At 28.9% G+C, this 24,370-nt stretch overlaps 1 protein-coding gene across 1 annotated transcript; it reads right to left on the bottom strand.

Moving 5' to 3' along the window:
• Positions 1-4,778: 4,778 nt before the first annotated feature.
• Positions 4,779-23,251, bottom strand: LOC132752247 (homeobox protein engrailed-like SMOX-2). The gene is made up of 2 exons (XM_060742564.1): positions 22,229-23,251; positions 4,779-5,716 (listed from the first exon to the last, which is right to left on the bottom strand). Exons 1-2 carry the CDS (start codon positions 22,914-22,916, stop codon positions 5,409-5,411), a joined length of 996 nt encoding a protein of 331 aa, XP_060598547.1. The 5' UTR covers positions 22,917-23,251; the 3' UTR covers positions 4,779-5,408.
• Positions 23,252-24,370: the final 1,119 nt, after the last annotated feature.

The raw sequence follows: 24,370 nt of genomic DNA, 5'->3' as shown, positions 1-24,370 counted from the left end.
TCTTCATAAAGATTAGAGATAGAAACTAGTTTTGTTGTACCGGTAATTATTCTGCAGGCTTCAAGTTGGATTTTTTCATGTTCAAATTCATCTTGTTGAGTTATGTTGTCCCAAACAACATCCGAGTATTCCAGAAGGGGCCGAATGAAAGAGAGATATATAGTTTCAAGTGACTTACGATCAAGAATGAATTTCAAAGATCTCATAATATAAATTCTTTGCCAGGCTTTTTTGGTAATATTTTGTATGTGGGAATGCCAATTTCCATCATTAGAAAATGTTACTCCAAGATGTTTGTGTGAGGTCACTTCATTTATTTGCACTCCGTTCATTGTCAATGGGGGATGAATTGGTTTGTTTACTTTACGAGAGATTATTACTGATTTCGTTTTACTTGGGTTGAAGTCTACAAGCCAACCATTTGCCCATTCTGTATTTTTTTTCAGATCAGAATTAAGAGTCTCCGCAGCATGAAGTGGATTATCAACAATGATATATAAACTTGTATCGTCTGCAAAGAGTCTGATATATGAGTTAATGTCAAGAACAATGTCATTTATATAGATTAAAAAGAGAAGAGGGCCTAGAATGGACCCTTGAGGAACTCCGGCTGAAATAAAAACGGTTTGAGAGGAACCGCCTGGAAGAACCACCTTTTGTTTTCTATCACTGAGATAGTCACTAAACCAGTTTAAAAGCCCACCATTTATTCCAGCAGACTGAAGCTTGAAAATGAGACCTTTATGCCAGACACGATCAAAGGCTTTTGAAATATCGCAAAAGACAGCTCTCACTTCTTTTCCATCATCAAGGGCTTTGCAAAATGTATTATATATAGAAACAAGTTGATTTGTTGTTCAGTCATTGGGAACAAACCCAGATTGTAATGAAGTTATTGTGTTATTAGCAACAAAGAAATTGAATATATGCTTATGTATAATTTTTTCTAAAGATTTGCTGATCGTGCTAAGAAGTGATATAGGTCTGTAATTAGAAACAATTGAGGGGTCACCTTTCTTGTAGACTGCACATACATTGGCAAGCTTCCATTGTGAAGGGACTTTACAAGCTGTTAATGATTTTCTGAAAAGATGACAGAGAGGTACAGAGAGTTCTTCTGACAATTCCTTTAGTATCCTATTGTTGATATTATCAGGTCCTGATGCTTTACCAACATTGAGAGTTTTAAAAGTATCACGTACCTCATCATAAGTTATATTTATTGTGTCAAGTTTATTAATATTTTGATGTACATGAAAGTTTGGTAAAGACTTATTTTTATCATCAAGTGAGGATTGTGATTGGAAAAATTGGTTAAGTAAATTTGCTTTTTCAGTGTCAGAAGTCAATATGGTGCCATTATCATTCAAAATCTTAATTTTACTATTTACTGTTGGTTTAATGAATTGTTTGAGAATTTTCCAGTAATCTGTTGTTTTTAAATTTTCTCCTTTTATTTTTTCTGATAATTGTTTAGTATAATCTGTTTTTGCAGTAGGTGAGTTGTTTTGTTTCTTAATGTTTTGTATTTGTTCCAGTGTTCAATATTATTTGATTTTTTAGCTCTGTCATATGCCCTTTTCTTTTCCGTATATATTTTCTTATTTCATTATGCATCCAAGGAGGGTCTGTTTGTCTTATAGTAACTATTTTGTTTGGAATGTGTTTTTTGATAATGTAATCAAGGTTTCAGTAATATTACTAGCATAAGTATCGATATCGTCACTTTCAAGGGATTCCCAGTTATATGAAGCCGCTTCACGTCGCATATTATTAAAGTTGCATTGATCATATTTCCAGATAAGACGTTTAAATGATTTAGCATGTGACTTTTGACAGTTAAGTAAGCAATATACTGGACAATGATATCTTAGTTGTTGTTCAAGAAATGGATCACCTACACCCGAAGCATGGACACTACACGAAGAAGAAACAAGGAAAACGTCAATCAGAGAGGAAGATGATTCTGTGAAATGCGTTGGTTCGTTTATTATTTGTGTCATGTTGTATTGATTTGCTATATCAAGTAGTTTCTTGGATGATGCTGTTTTTAAGATATCTAAGTTGAGATCACCGGTGATTATTATATTCTTAATGCTAGTATCAAAGGCAAGGTCAATTGATCGTTCAATATTGGAGCCAACAAGAAATTTCGAATGATGAATCGTTAACTCTATCCAAATACATTCAATACCACTAATCTCGAGATCTTGTCTTCTTACGGCTGGAATGCTATTTTTAACGTATACTAAAATGCCACCATGGTTATCAGCAACTCTGTCCTTTCTAAATGGAGTAGAAAAATTTTCAAAAGAGATCGATTCCGAGTCTATATTGCTGTTAAGCCATGTTTCTGTGACAGAAATTATATCAAAATGTTGTAGTTCTCCTTGTACGATATCTTTCTTTGAGAAGAAACTCTGGACATTATAATGGACAATTGATAAGGAGTTATTGAAACTCTCTAAGATTTCGTTTTACCGTTGAAGAGGAAGATGTATAATTAAAAGAGTCTGGGCTATTTAGATCGGGACCAGGATTTTTGTGAATATCGCCTGCTCTATATAGAAGAAAATAAACCCAGAGTTTGAAAAAAATAAATAAAAATATCTTCTCGGATATAAGAAAACAAATTAAAACCGAACCTCACCCTGGATATATACATGTTCAGGGACATTATGTAACACCAGGGTTGTAATTATTTCTGGGTGAGGAACTCCATAGATAAAAGTGACACAAGAAGAAGAGAGAAAGGAAGGAAGAAGAGGTACATGATAAATAAATCAGATTGGAAAAATATGAAATAGGAAAATGCATGTACATAGTCCTATTGTTAAGTGTGACCACACGACAGTTGCTTGATTGCAATTAATTGTGGATTAGATGACACTTTATTTTAAATTAAATGTGTATAGTATCAGTCATGCGACAGACAATTTTGACAGTTGAAGATGTGCAGGCTATATTACAAAACGTGTAAATAAAAGAATGACCCTTCATCGTGTAAATACTATACATTATTATGGTCAACATTAGCCGCATGAGTAGTTTCGAGTGTACACACGTTTTATGAATGAAATTCCATTATATTACTACAGTCGAATTATTATTATCATGGAAAATGTGGTTATTATGTATAAATGTAATAAAATATTGTGATAATTTGGTCTGATATGCTTGTTTACATTTAAAAGAATGATTTAATCAATCAAAAACATGACTGTCTTGACCAATGCTCAACATAGTTTTTTTTAAAAAGTGTTGTGAATTGAACACTTGTCAAAGTCATTTTGATTATATGCTTGTATCATATCAAAAGGTAAAGAAAAATTCAAAAAGAATGCTGTAGAAAATTAAAGGGAGACACAGGCAAAATTTTAATTTCTTAGTTTTGGATTGTTCTTTCATTATTCTGTAAATGTCCTCAAAATGAATACATTAAACAGTCAAAGGAACAAAACTTTTCTCCATATAAAGAATAAAATGGTGTTTTCCTGACTTGACCCGCGTGGGTCAGATTAGAGCGCTAAGATTTCACAATAGCTGTCACTGTGTACTCTGGAACGTTAAAGAACATGTCAAATCAATAACTTAGACTTGTTTCAATCATACCATATCCGCAATACCTGTTATTATAACTTCCGAGGGTTTGTTCACATCACATGACTTGTTTTTAAACTATTCGGTGATTCTGTTGGCGTCTAAACTTTGTTCAACATATATAGATATATTTAAGTTTCAAACCCAAAATATACAGAATTTATACAGAAATTCATGCTGGGACTTTAAGAAATGTCATTTTTGGGTGATTTGAGTACAGAAGATCATTTTTATATTTTTGTCATTATTTTGCCTGAGTATCCCTTTAAGGTCAATCAATGAAGAAAATTATAAACAACAAACTATTAAATGATGAAATTACAAAAAAAAAACCCAAACAAAACAATAAGCAACTGCAAAATAGGTTTTATTCTGTCTGAACTTGAGGCATTATTGATAAAGCGACATCTCTCATGCCCTTTTAGTACCGTTGGTGGCCGTCCATTTCAAAACATTAAAATAGAAGACTAGCAAATAAGAGTTCGATAGGAAATGAAATAACTATTATTTATGTAAACAAAACTAGTCCCTTTTGTGAACAAACTCATTTTCAAAAGGAAACCTACTTAACATGCTGGACAGTGTAACCAAGTAATAAACATTTAAGTTATACCGGGCTTCCAGACTTTCTGACATTCTCTTTCAGCACGAAACTTGAATTTTAAAGCACCTAAATTTACTGTTCCCGTGACGTGTCGCTGATGAAACATATGCGGTGGGTCTGTTTAATGTGCTTTATTGTGCCATCAACGCTATATTTTACCTTGATCAATGCAAAAACAAGATATCAATGGTGCGTGCTATGCATGGCTTAGAGCATGTCTCAGTTAGATAACAAGATTAAATATTGACGTTTTTCAGGTGGAATGAGACAAGCTGTAACTAATGCATAAAAAAGTTTCAACAAGGCGTGTGGTATAAAAACTTTACCGACTGTTAAGCACATTGCGCAGCAACTACAGTGGCAATTTAATTCATGTGTAACGCATAACATATTCCATAATTACTAAACATTTGGTGTTATCAGTAGTACAGCAGACAAACTGTTATGCAACGTTTTTATATCTACAACTTTGCAAAGAAAGAGTAATTTGCAAAGTTTAGTATGTGGTCAGTCAACCGTTAAATGTATTGTACTGAAAAATGGGAACATCTTAATTTTAAAATCAACACATATCCATTTATCGGATCAATTTATTAAAATTAAAGATACTGAACATTCATTTTTCAAGTTTGTCATAAATAACAGCACTACATAAAAAGCAAGTGTTTGTATAAACGTTCTGTATATTTGTAACAGGAAAGCAAACACCAGCTTCAAAACATTCCACTTTTTCTTTCATTAAAGCAGCCAAATATTACTTTAAGTCGTGATACTAATATTCTTTGATACATCAAACCTGTATACAACTGTTAATTGTCAGGGATACACAATTTTGTTCTGCTAAATGAAAAACAAAAAAATCTCTGTCAATATGCTGCTTGAAGGAAAGCATTTCAAAAAAAATCTTTGCTTACCCTTTTGTATCTTCATTTATACTTAAAATATAGTTCTTATTATATATTAAGTAAATACATATGAAAATGTTTCTTTTTTGTCATTTCAACAAGTATTTAGCAACTTGATACATATTCATTCAACCTACAATTGGTGAGTTTTAATGGTTAAAATGACAGCGTAGTATGCTCAATGATGATTAAAATATTGCACATAAATGTTTTCACACCGAAAGTATGGCACAAAAAACAGTACCTTAACGGTAACTTTCACTAGTCCATTCCATCTATAAAAATAAGAAAGGGACATGTCACTTTCCTTCATTATCTGATTCCATTCTAGGAGGAGGACTTTTTGTAACAACGTCATTCTTCATTTCTTCAATGTCTCGTTTAAACTTTGCTCTTCTATTTTGAAACCAGGTTATCACTTGTGCACACGAAAGTCCTAGTTTTGCAGCAATCTCATCCCTATCACTTGGTGTCAAATATTTTTGTAAAATGAAACGTTTTTCGAGTTCATATATTTGCTGATTTGTAAAAGCTGTTCGTGTTTTCCTTTTCTTTTTCGGGATTTGAGATTTTCCATGTTGATCATCTTCTCGGTTTTTACGGTCATCTGCAATAGATTTTTAAATATTAAATTAACTAACAAAACATTTTGTTCAAGTCACCTTAAATATAAAGGTCAAATCAAATAGAGTAGTCGTTGTAAATCTACATGTATTGTCAATAGTAATATTTTTATCTTCTAGGCAATTGGCCATCCAAATGTCTAATACTGTGGGAATCGAGACGAAAGCACATGAAAGCTTGCAACCCAAATATATTGTAAACAAGCTCTTAACCGCGTTTTAATATATTGTATGTCATTGTGTTAGGATGTTTTCGGAGTGCAAAATATTTAAACAGTTTTTTACATTATTTTATTAATTCAAATATTTATGGTTTCATATACAAATAACTTATTTTTCATTAGATTCATTAAAAGACAATGATTATATGGACTGCTCGGTATGCAGTAGGATCAAGAACGGTATTTGTTATTTCTTATTATAACAACGTGTTATAAAATGTGTGTTTTGTTCAGAGCAAGCTGGGTCGCAAATACATATATTTTATTTGGAGGGAAAGCTGATAGCTTGGCTGAACACACATTTTATTTGAAACTTGACAAAGACTATATGTGAAATTATTTTCGATATTTTTATTGTATAAAAACAAATCACGGAGCCTCTTTGCTTTTGTGTTGTATATATATTAAATTATTTATTACCGTTTAAAGACCACTAGAATGTTGACAAAAATGATTTTTCTGTGTTTCTGAGACTATCTGTAACATTATTGTTGTTGATGTTTGAAAGAGACAAGAAAAGAAGATCATGGATCAAGTACGTATATTATGAAGCCACAAGCGTACATTACAATTAATGTTAGAGTTTTAAGTTAGAGTTGATCTATTTAATGTTTTTTCTTTGAATCGTGATAACAGCATCACGTTAATTAAAGAACCGATTCGTTAATTTGATAATTAACATTCCTTCATCTTTAATGTTTGTTTTATTGACTAAATCTAGAGTTATAAAGGTTTTGGGAACATAATAAAATTATTACTTTATGTACAAGAAAATGTCTTCGTGTCAAGGAGATTGCAAACATAGACAACAGAGGACACAACCATCACATATTTTGAGGTATGTTTTCAGTGTTATTTGCATCACTAATGCAGTGTAATGCTTCTATCTAAAGAGAAACAAAAACACAACAAATTGTACAAGATGTGTCCATCACAAACTCTTTAAAGGCAAAGTTTTTTTTTACCTGAAAGCATTCTTTATTAGATTACAAATGCACTGGTTGTGTTCTTTTGTTTCCTGTCTGGTATTAATAAATACTAGCAAAAAGCCGCCATTTAATTTTAGAGTGTCAAATTTGAATATATGCAAACTATTAACGTAACAATAACAATCACAGTTTCTATGTCTTTATGATTATTTAAGCGACACATTACTATTATAAAATATCAAGTTTAATTAGAAACAAATAATGTTATTGCACAAAACCTCAACAACATCGTATTTAAACAAAGCTCGTTTCACACTATCGTGCGAAGATAAGATACAAATATAAACAGCTAACAACTTCAAACATAAACCCCCTGATTTTTTGCATATAGATTCTATGAAATTATTTTAAAATAGTGTGTGAAATAATTTGTTGCTGAATTTTGAGAGCTAAACCAAACCAATGTAATTAGAGATACACATTTTTATAATCATTTTCAGATAGTAGAGATATACATCAACACACGTAAGTTTAAAAATATACGGTACAAAGCAGTATGAAACAAATAGAACAGATTATGAACAAATATTATATATAATATATCTGCAAAAACAACGTTTTTCACAATGAACAAATAAAAACACAAACAAAGTTACATTTTATGAGTGAAATAAACGAAGCAAGCTTTTCTGTTCTTTTAAAATCAAATAGACATTAAGTAGATTTTGATATGTGTCGTCGCCTTGTTTTTACAATGCTCTACAAAAAACCCAAAAACATTAACAAATGATCTTAAGATCGATGTCAAGACACTTCCATTATGTTTAGCATATTGAGAATGTCAAAGGCGAATCTGACATAGAAACCCCGTCGCCTGTCATATTTCGTATTTGACACTAGGTTTTATTCTTACAAACGTCCAGCTGCCTGTGCAGTCCTAATCAATTATTGGGGTGTTGTAGTTTTTGTAAATTTTGTATATTGTTTCAGGTGTGCATTTTTTCTGTGTTTACCTTTGAGATGATAAGATTTTATTGTAGCAATTTATAGTGTTACATAAGACAAAAGAAATATTTGGAAGTGTTGATCAACAAAGACACAAGATGAAAAATATACGATACATAAGTCTTTTTTGTATTTTATGAAATCATCATACGATCACATTTTATTTTAATTATGCTTAGGTAATGATTCTATTTATCAAAGACAACGCCAGCAAGTCATAAAACGACAGCATAATCCAGCTTATGTCATCAGAAGATGATTAATGTTCACCTCTTATTGAATATACACAAAACCTTTCTAACATATTTATTCAAATGTAACAATGACATGTTGTTAAAAACAAACAAAACAAATTATCTAATATTGTGTATTTGAACAGTCAAAATATACCATAGATATATATTTATATTTATATTTTATATCAAATTATCAAATCACGTTTCAGTTTATTTGTTAAACTTCTTGTCCCTACGGATTATTGCTTTCTGAAAATACTACGTTTTGAAACCTTAAACTAGATATATCTCATAAAATGCATTTGCTTTTCACTAAGCAAGTCTGCAAAGTCCTATAACAGTTTAAAGATATACTATATTCATCCTTGAGTAAAATATTTTTATCACAGAAATTTATCCATATCTATGAAATTCTTACTGAATATTCTGATTTGAATAAAAGAACGAATAAACAATGTACGGGAAGCAGCGCTATCTATTATAGGTCAAGTAAAAATGGTATTTTCTTAAAAAAAAAAGCCAGATTTTTTAATGACACTATGTTTTCATACTGTGACCACTTATAGTGTGTACAGTTTAAATACCATATCAACTTTGTATGAAGTCAAAACTTGTTTATTTTATATTAATAAAGATACTATGTATTATCAAATTTGAACAATTAATACTTGTTTATACATAACAGGATAATTTGCATTTCGCTTAAAACAAACTTGTACATAAGTTTTGTATTTATTGTCACCATTGGTGCAGCAGTGTCAAATTACAGTGCTTGCTTTCTTCTGTACTATTTTAAACTACATTTTCAATCCTTGATGATGTTTACTATATTAGATATGTGATAATTGTTTATACTACTATGTGAGTGGGCGAATTCTGGTCGTGATTAGAATATCTGTAACAAATATTAAACCATGAACGATGGGATAACAAATAATTAAAGTGAGTCACGTGACAAAGTTTATATTTCAAATATGTCACATAAACGAGACATATATTGATTAGGGGTTGTGTTTTATGTCAAAGTTGAAGTACTTTATTTTGACAGATTACAGACGGATTCTTGAGAAAAGTATTTTAACAAATTTTGTGACTTTGAGGAAGTATTAGGTAATACCTGAAGGAAAAAATGCTTGCCAATGATGTTGATAAATATATATACCCATGACATTGCTTTGTATTGTATCATCCGAAATGACCAAAATAGTCATTGTACTGATATATTGTACTGTTAATTGTGTTTTTCTTAAATAATTTATTCTAAATGAAAACGAAAGCTTTTTCAGCATCTGTATCAAAATATAAAGACTAAGATATTCAATTTCTTTTCGAAAACAAACACCAAATTTAAAATGTAAGCGTTTCATGTCAGATATATTTATAGTGAAAAGAAAGCCTTAATAACTGCCAATTATACTAATTTGAATGGATTGAATGTTCATTATATATTAACATTTAAACAATATTTAGAATACGAATTTCTTTTCAATTCTACAAGCCATATTTACACATTATTTACTTTGAAAATATGCATGTTCCTCCATTATTGACAAAATGTATTAAAATGATATATAAAAGTGACGTTGAAAGATATCTGGCTACTTATTTTTTTCAGTCTGATATTTCATATAACAGATATAAAACGCGGGAACCTTAACCAGTATAATTCATTATGCGCGATTTTCGAGTAATGTGCAAAAAACGAATGCGTTATGGTGAATGTTAAAAGGCATTAAACATTCTGTATAATTAATTCTAAATACGTGTTTTATGGACCTACAGCGAAGCACTATCAGGTGTTGCTTATCTCAGATCATTTGCAGCATCTATCAAAACTAATCACATTTAATGTGTTAATCTAATGCATTTATATTGGCTTTGTATTACTATACAAATTAGTTGATCGACATTTGCAACAATGTTAAGTTTGAGCAGATATATTGTAAATCAGTTATGGTTCATTCACGGAATTTAATCCGTGTATTTATTTACCATACCTGTCCCCCTTGCCCCTCTATACTATCACTAGAGAGGACATCATGCTATTACTCAGACATATGCTTCAAGTGAACTGGCAATACTTTTGTTGTTTTTGTTATTACAGTAGTTGTTGTCAAAAGTAATACGATTGGTGATTATTAACACATCACGTGCAACAGGATCGTCAATGCAATTTGATTTACTTAAGCCCGTTGATTCAAAATTAATCAATATTCTCAATCGATATGCACGTTCTTTGGTTGTGGTTGTTGGTTTTTAAAGCAGTAGACTTAATGCAAATTGTTGTTAATAAAACATGTAAACTAAAATTGAATTTAAAAAGACAAATTCTTTCTGGAACAAAATATTATAATCAGTCATATAGATATTCATACTAAATCACTAAGCAACTCTAAACTCTATCAAGCTTTGTCAAGAAATATTTAATAAGAATATCCAAACGGTATATTTCAATTGTCGTTTTTTTATCAATATATGAAATATTCTGATGGAAAAGTTGTTCATTGTAAACCAATTAAATCAAATTTAAATTCACTTTGAAAATACACGAGATGTTTCTTTTTCTACAATAATAATTTCATGAATGTTTTTCTCATTTACGATGCTTCAATATTATACATTCTAAAAACCCCTTTTTTTCATTTGCCATGTCTTAAATTGCATCTTTTACAAAGTCTTACTTTTCCATTAGGCATGTTTGAATATTTAATATATTTACAAATCTGTCTTTTTTACATTTACAATTTTTCAATATTATATCTCTTACATTTTTTTTCGTTTGTAAAAGCCATGTTTAAATATTGTATCTTTTACAAAGACTTTCTTTCTCACTAGCTATGTCTACATGTATTATCTTACAAATTCTTACTTTTGGCATTGGCCATGTTTCAATATTTTATCTTCATACAAGTCCTGTCTTTTTCATTTGCAATGTTATATCTAAAGAAAGTATTTTCCCTTTCCTGATTGCCATGTTTGAATATTTTATCTTTGACAAAGCATTTCTTTTCTCAGCTGTGTCTAGATGTTACATCTTTTACAAATTCTTGCCTTTTTTCATTGGCGATGTTTAAATATTTTATTTTTGTTACAAATTTCCTTTTTTCTTTTGTCATGTTTGAATATAACATCTTTGACAAAGCTTCTTTTCTTATTTGACATGTCTTATTATTATATCTTTTATAAAATCTTGCTTTTTACATTGGCCATGTTTCAATATTTTATGTTTTTTAAAAGTCCTTCTTTTTTATCTGCAATGTTTCAAAGTTGTATCTTTAGAAAGTTGTTTCCTTTTTCAATTGCAATATTTGAATATTGTATATTCTACAAAGCCATTCTTTTCTCACTAACCATGTCTAAATATCATATCTTTTACAACTTCTTTTAAGGCCATATTTCAATAATTTTTTTTTTACAAATCTTGCCTGTCTTTTTTTCATTTGCAATAGTTTTTTTAACAAATTCTTTCCCTTTTTCATTTGCCATGTTTGAATATTTTATCTTTTACAAAGCTTTTCTTTTCTCAGTAACCACTTTTATAAAGCCTTTCATTCCTCAGTAGCCATGTATAAATATGATTAAATGCTTGCTTTTTTCTTGTCATGTTTTAATACTTTTCTTTACAAATCTGCCTTTTTGTATTTGCAATGTCTCAATGTCATATCTTTAATTTCTTTTATCCTTATTTCATTTGTCATTATTCAATACTACATTTAGCTAACATATCCATCTCCTTTCATTTACAATGTTTCAATATCATTTCTTTTACAATTTTCTTTCTTTTCTCATGTTACGGATTTTTGGCTAAAATTGAAAAATGAAATCATTTTTATTTTTAGTAATCTCTGCAAGCTTATTAGATTTTTACGCACCCAAGAGGAAATATAGAAACAAGTATAAATATAAGAGCAGTATCGACCATTCAGTCAAGATAAAAAGGTACTTACACAAATAATTACTTCCCTTCAATTAATGGACAAAAATATAAACAATCAGGTCAGAGATTACTTTCAAAATGTAACGGCATTTTGACTCTTTTAACGTTTAAATATATTGCATCTCACAACATCTAAAGATGAAATTGTGATATAAACATCAATAATATGATTATTTTAATTATACAATACTTTTTATAGTATTTTGATGTCTTTCTATTACTGTTATGTGGTACAAATAAATACAAAGGTTATTGACTAATTTATAAACTGAAAAAGAAAAGAACCAAATTAATATCATAATGAATGTAAATTGATATTAGATTCATTGTTTATTTGCAAAGTACTTTATTTGTAAATGAAAGCATCACAATATAATCTACGAGACAGGTTCAAAGTGAACATGCATGCAAAGATAAATTATTGTAGTTTTGTTTTACTTCAATCCCTTCTTCAAGTGCAATATTTTTTGACTAAGTAATATAGTACCTCGATATATATTCTTCAATGTAAATATTCCCATATTTATCGTATATATGACATAATTATGCTGATCGAATATCAATTTTGTAAAGAATATAACTGTATTATCTTAAAATGGGATTATAAATACAGTAATTCTCTGATGGTAAACATTAAATTACTGTAATTTTAGTTTACTGATCATTTTACAAAACATCTTGAAATTAAACATTAAGTCAGAATTTCCTTTTTTCGCTTATTATATGAATGTTGAAAACGTAAAAAAGATATAGAAAAAACAATTTTGAACATTATATGAGTTATAGATAATACCATATTGTAGTATCTTGACATGAAATATATATAATCATTAATAAACAAATTTATAGGATGTTAAATGATTATATTTAGATTTGAAGCAACTTAAAAATCTCCAATGCAATAAAACATTGACGAGTTATAAATTGACTTCATCAAAAATAGATTGCTAGATTTCATAGAAAGATAATTGAGACAGATTTGTTTAACTTTATGATAATAATTTTACACATGTTGATTGGTAAAAATGACCGTTCACAAATTTAAAAAATGAAGTACATACCATATATCAAAAATGTAATACTGCAAATGTTTTGAACTGTTTAAAATATGAGAGAAATATTACACAAGAGAAAAATATATTTGTTTATTTTAAACCATATTTGTCAACATAGGTTGATTGATTGTAATCTTAACAATTGTTTTACTTTTAAAGGGTATTGTAAATTTAAAAATCAACCTGAAGAACTGGCACATATACAGTTTAAACTACTACATAGATTATTAATAAATACTTTTATATCTGTTAGTTAGAATTTTATGCACTGATTGTACTTGCTTCATTCGGTTTCTTTTATTTCCCATAAAGTGCCTTTATAATTCATTTTAATGTATAATATAATAATAATGTAGGATACCTTATTTTTCTTTTCACTTCTTTTTTTATCTCCAGGTGGCATAAGCAATTAAAACTATTAAATACAAGTTGAAATTTAGTTAATGTGTTGTTTTTGTATATAACAATATCAAATTTAGTAATCAAGGAGAGATGGAGAACAACACGTCAGGAACACAAGAGTGGGTTTACGTTATTATATTTATCTACGGGGTTCGGTCATATAATGTCAGGATAATACAAAAATATCAAATTTAAAGTAAAGGCAAACACATTTAATGCTTCTGTCATTTCATTACATGTTCCTTTTATTCAAGAATATTGATTTGCATTTCTTTAGTGACTTAAGTTATTTACATATTCCGTAATTAAAGTTGTATAAAGTGTTGTCACTGCATGATGAAAATGTTGTTTTTTATAATTAATGGTTTGGTGTAGGCAAAGTGTTTGTTTATTATAAATTATGAATATTAAATGTTAATGAGATTTTTTTCTGCGCAATGACGTTGGACAAGGCGCCTAGAAACAATCAATTGAAGTTCTTTTTTCCTTTATCAATCCATATAATACTATAATACGAGTAAAATAACAATTAAAAACTTTGTAACGCAAAAAAGTAAGGAAAGAAACAAAGTATGAACTACTAAAAGGGTTTTTAATGAGGATTGTGCCTCACAATATGTCTAGAACCTATTCACCTTTGTTCATAATATGATTTGCAAACTAAATGGTAATAAAAATCTCCACCCTTCCACTTATGTCAACGAGTCACACGCGTTGGTAACTGTATCATGAATCATAATATATTTTATTAGCATTTCTCTTTGTTTTCCTACATAAATATTATTTTGGTCACTTTATACGAATTTTGGAAACGTTTCTTTGATTCTGGTGTAATCATTCAATGACGCTTTATTTTTGAAAATGAAATATTCTAGAAAGAAATGAGACAAAGTGCTTAAAATATAATAAAATCGAACTTTCGCAACAACAACAACAAAAAAAAGAAAAACAAAAACAAAAAAACAGATGCTTTCAAAATGCTTATATGTAATCTTCATTTCATTATTTCCAATTGAATTCATCAATGTCTGAAATACATCAGTGCTTATGTTATAGGATAAATGTAATGTGACATATTAGTGGCCTTTTAATGATTCGAAAAAAACATCCACTGAGTTGGACGCGGACTGCAAAGTTAAAGGATTCATTTGCGTTAATATATAATATGTATCTATAATTCAAACCTACTTATTTCTGAATACATCAACAAACAACATGAAATGATTATGTTGTCATAAACAACCTTTTCTAAACACCAGGGGCAGGGCAGGCTCAATATGTCAAATCAATTGCCCTAAAGCTGAAGCTATGTTTTAATTAAAACAGTATTAAACATATATTGAACTAATTAATAATTATCATCAACTAAATTCATTTTCACAATGACAGCAACACTATATCTCATTAAAACATGATGCTTTTGGGCCTTCCACAAGTGTGTGCAATTATTAGCCTTCTTAAAGTTTAGGCGAGTGTTTCTATCACAAATTAATTTTTTCTCATTTCAATTAAAAGGGCATTACAATTTATTCAAACTTTCATGAAGGTCCCATTTCGTTTATCACTTTACCATTATATTTGTTCAAAATTGCTTAGTACTGGAATCCACTGCTGTAACTACAGTTTATCTGATAACCATACAGTAACAGAAAGCGTTATTCGTTATCGAGAATGTATGAGATAATACATTGTAATTATCTGGTTAAAACAAAGACATTAATTGGTTAAGGGCATTGATGTATGTGAATTGTACAATTATGTAACAGTTTATTCAACAGTTATGCACATATAATTCTAAATGACTCAAATATTTATGAGCCACCAAATCAGTGCATCGGTGATATGTAGCAATTTATGAGCAATTTAAATGCGCATTTACACATGCGCGATTTCGCCATATTTAACTTTCGTTTTATAGGTCGTTATCATTTTGTTATAAAACTTATCTTATGGGAAAAAGGACAAATATTTGTTGGCAGCATTTATTTGCAAATATCATCTCTGAAACAGATTAAATAAATAGTTTCATAAAGGGACATTCGAATAAATATTGATGAAATGGGCAATGTTATTGCATTTGAATTATGAATTAAGAGAAAACTAAATTGCTGTAGAAAAAGGAATCCACTTTCATACATATTTAGTATCATTCAGTGAATTTCTGAATTAAAACTTTATAGGTCACCTTTAGGTAGACAATAATTTTTAAGAATATGAATGGTGACATATTCGGGTTCCGCCCTCTCAGAGCCTGAAAGGGCGGATGAACCCTAGCCTAGCCTAAAATGCATAATGCATAGATGGAAGAAAAGAAGAAAACTGTTATTGACTTGAGAAATGCATTTTTTTCTGTTATGATACAATGTGTACAATTACAAAATACAATACAAGCTTTACTTTGATTTTAAAAATACTGCATAAAATCTGTATAGATATAAAAACGTCAAACAATATCAACTGATATGTATGTAGTGAATAATCTTTAATAGGCTTCAGATGAAGTTATTTTATGTCTTTCGACTTCTACATCTGATTTTGCTTATACTGCATAGTAATTTTATCCAGATTTTCTGTCAATAGAAAAAAGTTTGTTTTTTTGTCAATACATAAATTGTTTATTTTAGGTTGAAAGGCAGTTTTGTGCAAAGGGAATGACAAAAATGACCTTTCAATATTTAAACGAATTTATTTATGATAATAAATAGGCAATTGAAAATTGTTCTTAAAGAATACACTTGATTTCATTTGTGTTAACTGTACATAAAATGTTCAATTTAAAACAATTATGTGTAATTCCCCTATTACGATATTTTGTCCATATTTGTTCATTTTGTAAATAAGCTGAAAATCACTTGCCCCTCACCGCTGTGGTTCGAATCCCAACAAGGACTTGGTATTCTTTATTTGAGAAAGCTATCTTATTTGCTTACGGCATGTCGGTGGTTCTTCTCAGGTTCTCGCTCATGCCTGCAATAATGCGCGGAAAGGCATATGATATCTTCCGTCAGCAGTAAAGATGGAAAGTCGCCATATGACCTATACTGTGTTACTGCGACGTAAAACCACACAAAAAAAATAACCAACAAAAGAAAAACAAAAACGCTGAATACATTTCGACTTGTAAATGTTCGATATCTGTTGAATATGTATTCAACGGGTCATAAAATTCTACTCTAATGAATTATGTAATACATTTTTTCGCTTGACATATCTCCTCGTAAAGAGTGGTTTAAGCACATAGACTTGTTGTGTGGCATTTGTAAACGGTTTACACATTTCTCCCATATAAGACGTGTTTACACATATTCGTCCCAAAAAACACACATGGATTTCATTTCATTTTTTTAACATGATTTCAAAAGATGACATGTATTTTTCGATTTAGCTGACTTTAAAGCATGGCAGTAAAAAAGAGAAACATGAATATTGATAAGAATTTTATAGATAAATGAAAATAAAATTAAACAATCCGATTAAAAAAAAGCAAACTTGAATTAATTAAAGATTTTCTATTCTAATAAGTATTACAAATGATAATGAGGACCAAAGTGAATAAGCTTTACTATTGTTTTATTAATTTCGAAATTGCAAATTAAACTTACTATTTTCGGTTTATTTCTTAATTGCCAACAACCACTTTTAAAATTGTTTACCAATACGTCAATGTTCTTGACATATTTTAAGGATCATCTTTGTGTATCAATTTTTTTGTAGAAATTATTTGCTATCTTAATAATGGCTATAACAATTTGAATCTGCTCGACTAGAGTTTCTTACTTGCAGCTGAATGTCATTTTATTTACGTTTTTTTCTTCTATTTCTTAAACACATGCATTATTTGTCTTTCTATATTTTTTTGGAGAAAAAAAAGTAAATTTTACTAAAAAATTGTTCCCCTATACAACTGACTTCCGTTACAGTTTATTAAGAAAAGGTAAGCAGAAAAGCAATGAATTCTTGATTTCTACTAGGGTTTGTTTTCCTAATGGACAGACATTGAATCAATTATCCATATTCATTGTTTAATTCTTTTTTAATAATTTTCAAAACAATAAATAAATAAATTAAAATTATATTAATATTTTTCATATAAACGCACCAGCGTCGACGAGTGACTTTAAATATAATTTTGTATCAAGCGCTTCATTTATAATTTATATATTTTTTATTTAAATGTCTCCATATTTAAACGCCTGTTGACCTATCCGTTAAGAAAAATAAACAGAATAATGTAAATATAGATATTTCAGTTTTATTTGTATAATGTAAATATGTGTAAAATGTATCTATATCTATTGTTTATATCTTTATAATCAAAAATCACTTATAATATATAATTAAATTTAATAAAATTACTGTTTACATTTCAAATCTATAACCGTGCTATATGTAAATACTAGATCAAATAATAAATAATTTAATAAAATCAATCAATCAATAAATCAATCAGTGAGTGAGTCAGTCAGTCAGTCAATCAATAAATAAATTAATCAATCAGCTAACAAGCCAATCAACCAACTAACCAAACAAACAACTAACCAAATAAATAAATGAATAAATAAATAAATAAAAAAAATAAATAAATAAATATAAAAGTTAATAAATATGCAAATATACATGTTACGACTTTTCTTAAAAATATTTCAATTTCATCACAATAACTTCCTAGTGTCATTGAATTAATATTCCCAACTAATAATCAATAATACGTTTTTTTTAACCTAATCTTATACATGTAGCTATCTTTAACCCTAAAACTGCTGAATGTTTGTAATGAAATGGATTTGTCATGGTAATTTGTAATTTCCAGCTTTGAATTTGAAACAGTCTATTTGAAGTTATAGAATTTTATTATCAAAGTACAACAATTGCGTTTCTTGTAGAATATAGCATGTTCTTATTGCACTGTTGCTATTTATATCAATGCACACATTCTGTTTAAGTTCAATTGCACTCAGGTTAATACAAATCAAATATAAAAGCGAAATTTTCATTAAATAAATTAAGAGAAAAGGGGGGTGTTCACAGTCATGAGATGGAATGGTCAGGAGATGGTTTATATTTGTAGAAATCTCCCATCTTGTTAAGAAAATTAATCATTGTTAGACAGTAGTTTACTATAGGACTGTCAACCGTAAAACACATTACGTTATATTTATTCATATCTTATGCATGCGCAGAAATAATTAATAGCCTACACAAGAATGATATATGCTTTACGCGAGCTATGTTTATTTGTATGTTAATGTAAGAGTAATGTAAATATTTGAGTAATGTAAATGTTACAGTTACATATTAAAGGGATAAGAGTTAGGTTACAACAATACCAGTTTGAAATATATATATTCGTTTGGTATTATAGCAGATGTTTTCTCCCAAGAAAAAAATGTTCTTGCAAACATAACATCAAACCTTTATCAAAATACCACACAGAAGAATGTTTAGGATCGCAATTGATAGTAAAGATTTTTTTCTCTATTTCAGGCAACCCCTTACATAGATAAATTCATTTTCGTTTCGTTCCCAGTTGCAATATCCTTCACTTTGTGTGATATCTTTTTTAATGTTACAAATGTCCCCATTATTACCAATTTTTAGATTGAAGAATTTGCATAGATTGCACTAAGATTTTTTTTAAATATTTGAGCGTTTCATAGATAATTTGACACGGAAATCTTGATAAAAAAGGCCACGAGTGTAATTTTTATTACTGTTAAATACGATTAAAATGTCTGAGCATTGTGATGTTGTAGTTTTTGACACAAAATGTCCACTTTATTTGACCCTTCATAACAAGCGATCAAAGGACATTCACTTTTAAATGTGACATTTACAGGGTCCAGACCATATTTATGACATGAATTGCTTTGCACTAACTACCACCAGTTTATTCAATTAAAAATTTTAATTTAAAGAAATATTCAAGTGTCGTAGTAACATTGAAATATTCAATCAAACATAAAACTATGACAAAGTATCAATATAATATCAATTAACGTTAAATCTTCTTTAAAAGTGATACATTTTTTCTATCAAATTTAAACTATAAACTTAATCACTACATCAACAAAATATTTAATGATATTCATCCTCACACGTTGTTATAATCAAGTAAAGATATAATGGATTAATTAATTGAAAATTTAACACGTTAATGATATTACGGTTATAACCTAAGGTAAAAAGTAATTCAAGTTCACTGTTGATATAACTTGTCTGTTCTCAGCAAACATGACACATCGTTATATCGGCCAACTTTAGGAACACACATTGTCTTCAAATGCAACAACACGTTTAGCAGTTAAATTAACGTTTTCGCTGAATTCTTAATTCAGACACGGTCATATGTGCAACATAATTTCATCCTGGACGGTGATAATTGATTGATTAATTAATTAATTCTTTTTTTCACGGCTGATGAATGTGTTGAAAAATATGCAAGATGACACGTGCTCAGTTGAAGAAGAGTGAATAATTTAAGGTAAAACGATGCATGGCTACTGAGAAAAGAATGGAAACATCCAAATCATGCTTTGCACATTATTAAAAATGTAACTTTGCAGAATTAATCAGACTTTTACTTAATCATATCGCTATTTCTTTACGTATAAAATAAATAATAGCATACTGATTTTATGATGAAATTAATTATATATATATATATATTTAAATTTCTTTTACTTAAGTCTATTATAAATTATTTTGAAAAAAAAAAAACACAAACAAATCACATGATTTTAAAATCAGTCAAAACTGTGTAATATATTTTTATGTTTTGTATAATTATATATGTAATTTTCAGGTTACAGCTAATTGTACATTGTTGAAATATGGTGAGGGCACTTATGACATGCCAAAGGTTCGTGTTAAACAATTATGTGTAATAAATTGTATTTATGTTATGCAAATATTTGAGATAAATCGTGTCAAAACATAGAAACACGAATCATATAATTTTAAGAACACGCTCGTTATAACAGTAAAGTAATATTGCATTATTTTGAAATAAAAAGAATAAAAAAACACTATTTTCAATTTGTATTACAACATAAATTCAAAACTTCAAAACAATTTTTTGAGATACATTTACTTGTTATAAAACAAACTGAGAATCATTTGCACATGATAAAGTAATGATGTAATTTGTTGCATTTTACAGATTTGATCGGTTGTCTATTTCATTATCATCATTATAATTAAAAATGAATCAAGTTTATTTTTCATTCAAAATTATAAGTTAGAGTAGAAAAATATATTTTTGTCTAATTTTAAGGTGTTAACACAACATAATATATTTCCAGATATTACTTTTACCATAGATTATAGTATTATTAATTAATGTGTTAATTAATTAACGTGCTCATTCAATTTAAATTAATAAAAATTATCTATTTAAATGAAAAAAAGTAAAGTATGAATATTTCTAATGGAAAAGTATATACGAAAGTATTTAAGAAAATAAATATTTTATAAATAAATATTGCTTACTTTCGCCTTGATATAATTTTTTTCAGTATCTGAAATTTGATATAGTTATAAAGTTTTCATCCTTATTCTTGCGCTAATTATTATGCTAAAATTTTTCAAATTCGGAAAAAATGGGTGCTGAAATTTCCACTTTTGTCGAGTTGCCGACAATTGAAATGAATATTGTTTATATTTGTGTCTGTCTTTATGTTACACACACATTGCGTTTATATTTTTTTTTTAAATGCAATACTTTTCAATTATTTATCATCAATTTTATTCCGTGAATTTTTCGGCACATTTATTATTTATAATTTACAACTCTAGGGACCGTATGACTAATCTAAAAAGAACGAATGTATACATGAGAAAACATTGAAAATCCTCTTTCATGTTAATTTAGATCGGAAATAATCGATTATGTTGATTAATTCATCCGATTAAAATTGTTTTGTAGTGATTCACAAACGCAAACAACTATTTACACAATTTAAATCACCTATTACAACAATACACAAATTTACAAACATTAAAAAAATGATAAACATATCAAAGTTTGTTTATTCTGATATAAAATAAAATACCTAAGAACAATTTTAAAAGATATTTAGGCTTTTTTTATAGAACCGTTTGCAAGTATGTGAATTTTTATTTAGCAAACATTCAACATATTTTTCTTATGAATATTTTGATAATTGTTACCATTGATTATTCAAAAAAAAATAAAAAGAACATGTAAATAGTACTTCAAATAAAAAGTGAATTGTAAAATGTATTTACCTAAAAAATGTGTTTTTATACCATGATTATATCACAGACATAGAAATCAAATGTAATATTTCTTTTAGAAATGAACACATGCGACACTGACCTTAAATATGACCAACACAGTGGACATTAGTACAGCGATAGATCATAAAACCAAGGTGTGTAATTTATGTGTAATTTTGATAACTTTACAACTGACCTTAAAGTTTGCTTACCTTTTGCGAAAGTTTTATGATTTTGTACCTAAAGATTACCTAAACATGACGATAAATAAAGATAGAATGATGTTGTTTTTTTAATATATGAAATTGTGATGAAACAAAAGTGCATATGTTTTTCTATATTTAATGAGAGCGGTATTTCAAAACAATGTAAAAATATCTTCTTGTTGAGATAACATTTGAATTGCTTAGTGCTTTCAAATTAGGATGTCTTTGCATAATGTATCTAAAGATAACATCACATCTAATTCTTACCAAAATTGTCGAGGCCTATAAAAGCTTTACTGGACATTGCCATTAAGGCATCTAGTGGTGAAACGTCTTGATCATGTATGCTTATAGAGCCATCGCTGACCTCATCCTCGCAACCCTCAACGTCTATCTCCTCTTCGTCCTCAGAATCAAACTCACATCTTCTCGATTTATTACACAGTTTTAGCAAATAATTTCTGTTTTCATTCCGAAAACTGGTTTTATTTTGGTCTTTATCTGTCTCTGAGCTTGTGCTTGATTTTGGAGAATAATTCCATGGCCGTATTATGTTCTGCTCAATCTGTTCATACTTCTGAGGTACGGGATCATTTCTTTTCAATTTTTGTGCATTATATGTTTCCTTGTCTGTTTTGTTAATAGTTCTTAAATCTGGACTTGAAACAATACTATGTTTACGTTGAACATTACTATCAATTCTTCCTGATATCTCAGAACCTTCCGAGTCGCTTGTATCCGCTAAAATGTCATTTATTCTAAACGAAGTGAGCGGTTTTCCGGGATTTTTAGACCCATGCTCGACCATTGCAAGTCTTCGGATAGGTTCAAATGGGTCGCAAATAGACATCCGTTGTTGTTTTTCCACCCACATTTGATATTGCTGTAGCTCCAAAAGCCGTCTTGCATCTATCAAATTCAAAGAATGCCAAACGTTACCGCTTTGAAGATACATGGGTACGTTAAAAAAGAATTAATCTTAACCACGTATAGTTGCTTTTAATATTCTGTCAAAAGGAATCGAAATTAAGATATCAAAAAATTCCTTTGTTGTCATTACATTGACAGACCCTCGTAAAAATATTCCTAAAGTATTAACGGCACACTTCTAATTAAATTAATTTCAAACACAGACAACTACGTCCTCATTTGTTCAATTCATCATCTATTAACCTCTGGTGAACTTCTGTTTTTCATTCCTTAGATCAATTTACGTCTTAAATGCAAGCTTCAGCGTTTCATAATGAAGATGAATACTTCCTTATATTTGGTTTATTCCATCCATTTCGCATCAATAAGTATATGTAATGATAAATACAATTTACACGACGTGTAAAATTACATAAATCAAGTTAATTTGATAGGTAGGCAGGACGAGAAAAATTGAAGAGCCAATTGGAGACCTAGACTGTGCTCGTAGTCATCCAAAACAAGCCGAGCGTGGATTTAATTTATTTGAATACGTAATAATATTGTCCAAGATCACAACGATGTGTTAACGACCAGGTTCGGATGATGGTATTGATTTGACAACGCTGCGTTCTACAAAAATATTCTGTGGGTGGCCTAACTATCATTTCTTTAAGAAGATCTTTATTTTCAAATCTATTGACATTACTTTCTCTTTTTTTTCTACATCTTTAAATCAATTTTATTGTCTTCTATTTCTGAGGGAAATAAACTCCCTATCTCGCCCAGTGATTAATGTTACACATAAATTGTTTGAAATATTTTCGAATAACAATTAATTATCGCAATTTAGCCGGTGATTAACTTAGGAATGAAAATAATTAAAAATACTCACTATGAAATAGTAGATAAAGCCCTAAATAATTTAATGCATATTTAACCTGAATTATTATAAAAAAATCCAAAGCTAGGGCCATTTACATATCAATGATCTTTTTAAAAAAATGATCTATATAAATGGACTGACATGACTATGTGATGGCTAAAAGAATAAAGGTATTTTAGAAGGGACAGTATCTTAATAAAAATACGACCCTCGTTAAAGCTAGCCATCTCCTTATCAAGGATGATAGGTTTTGATGCAAAGAAATGATAACAACTTGAAATAATAAAGCACATGACATGACTTCCAGCTGTCTAAATTATGGTTTTCAGATAGACATATAAAGAAATAAATAAAAATACGAAATACTTAAAATTAAAAAGAAATACTTTGTTTAAACACAAGACAAGAAAATATTAAACATGCAACATGTCTGTTTTCCTTCAGTGTTTCCGAGGATCAGCATGTTCTAAAAAGAACAATCCCATACGCAAGAGGATTATTTCGCATGCAGTAATTCGATGCGACTTTGGCCTGCCGATTGCGTTTTTTTTATTATTATTTTTTGCTTTGTTTTTGTGTCTGAAATATAACTTTTATCATCGTCTTATGATTGA

The sequence above is a fragment of the Ruditapes philippinarum genome, unplaced genomic scaffold (assembly GCF_026571515.1).
Source record: "Ruditapes philippinarum isolate M1 unplaced genomic scaffold, ASM2657151v2 ctg629_1_1_1_1, whole genome shotgun sequence".
NCBI lineage: Eukaryota > Metazoa > Mollusca > Bivalvia > Venerida > Veneridae > Ruditapes > Ruditapes philippinarum.
This window is presented reverse-complemented; position numbering and strand designations above follow the sequence as displayed.

What these genes read in the sequence shown, in the direction of transcription:
- LOC132752247 (XM_060742564.1), bottom strand. Translation starts at nt 22,916, where the DNA reads ATGTATCTTCAAAGCGGTAACGTTTGGCATTCTTTGAATTTGATAGAT. An exon ending in TATAGGCCTCGACAATTTTG is followed by an intron (nt 5,717 to 22,228) that starts GTAAGAATTAGA and finishes AATCTATTGCAG; the next exon opens with ATGACCGTAAAAACCGAGAA.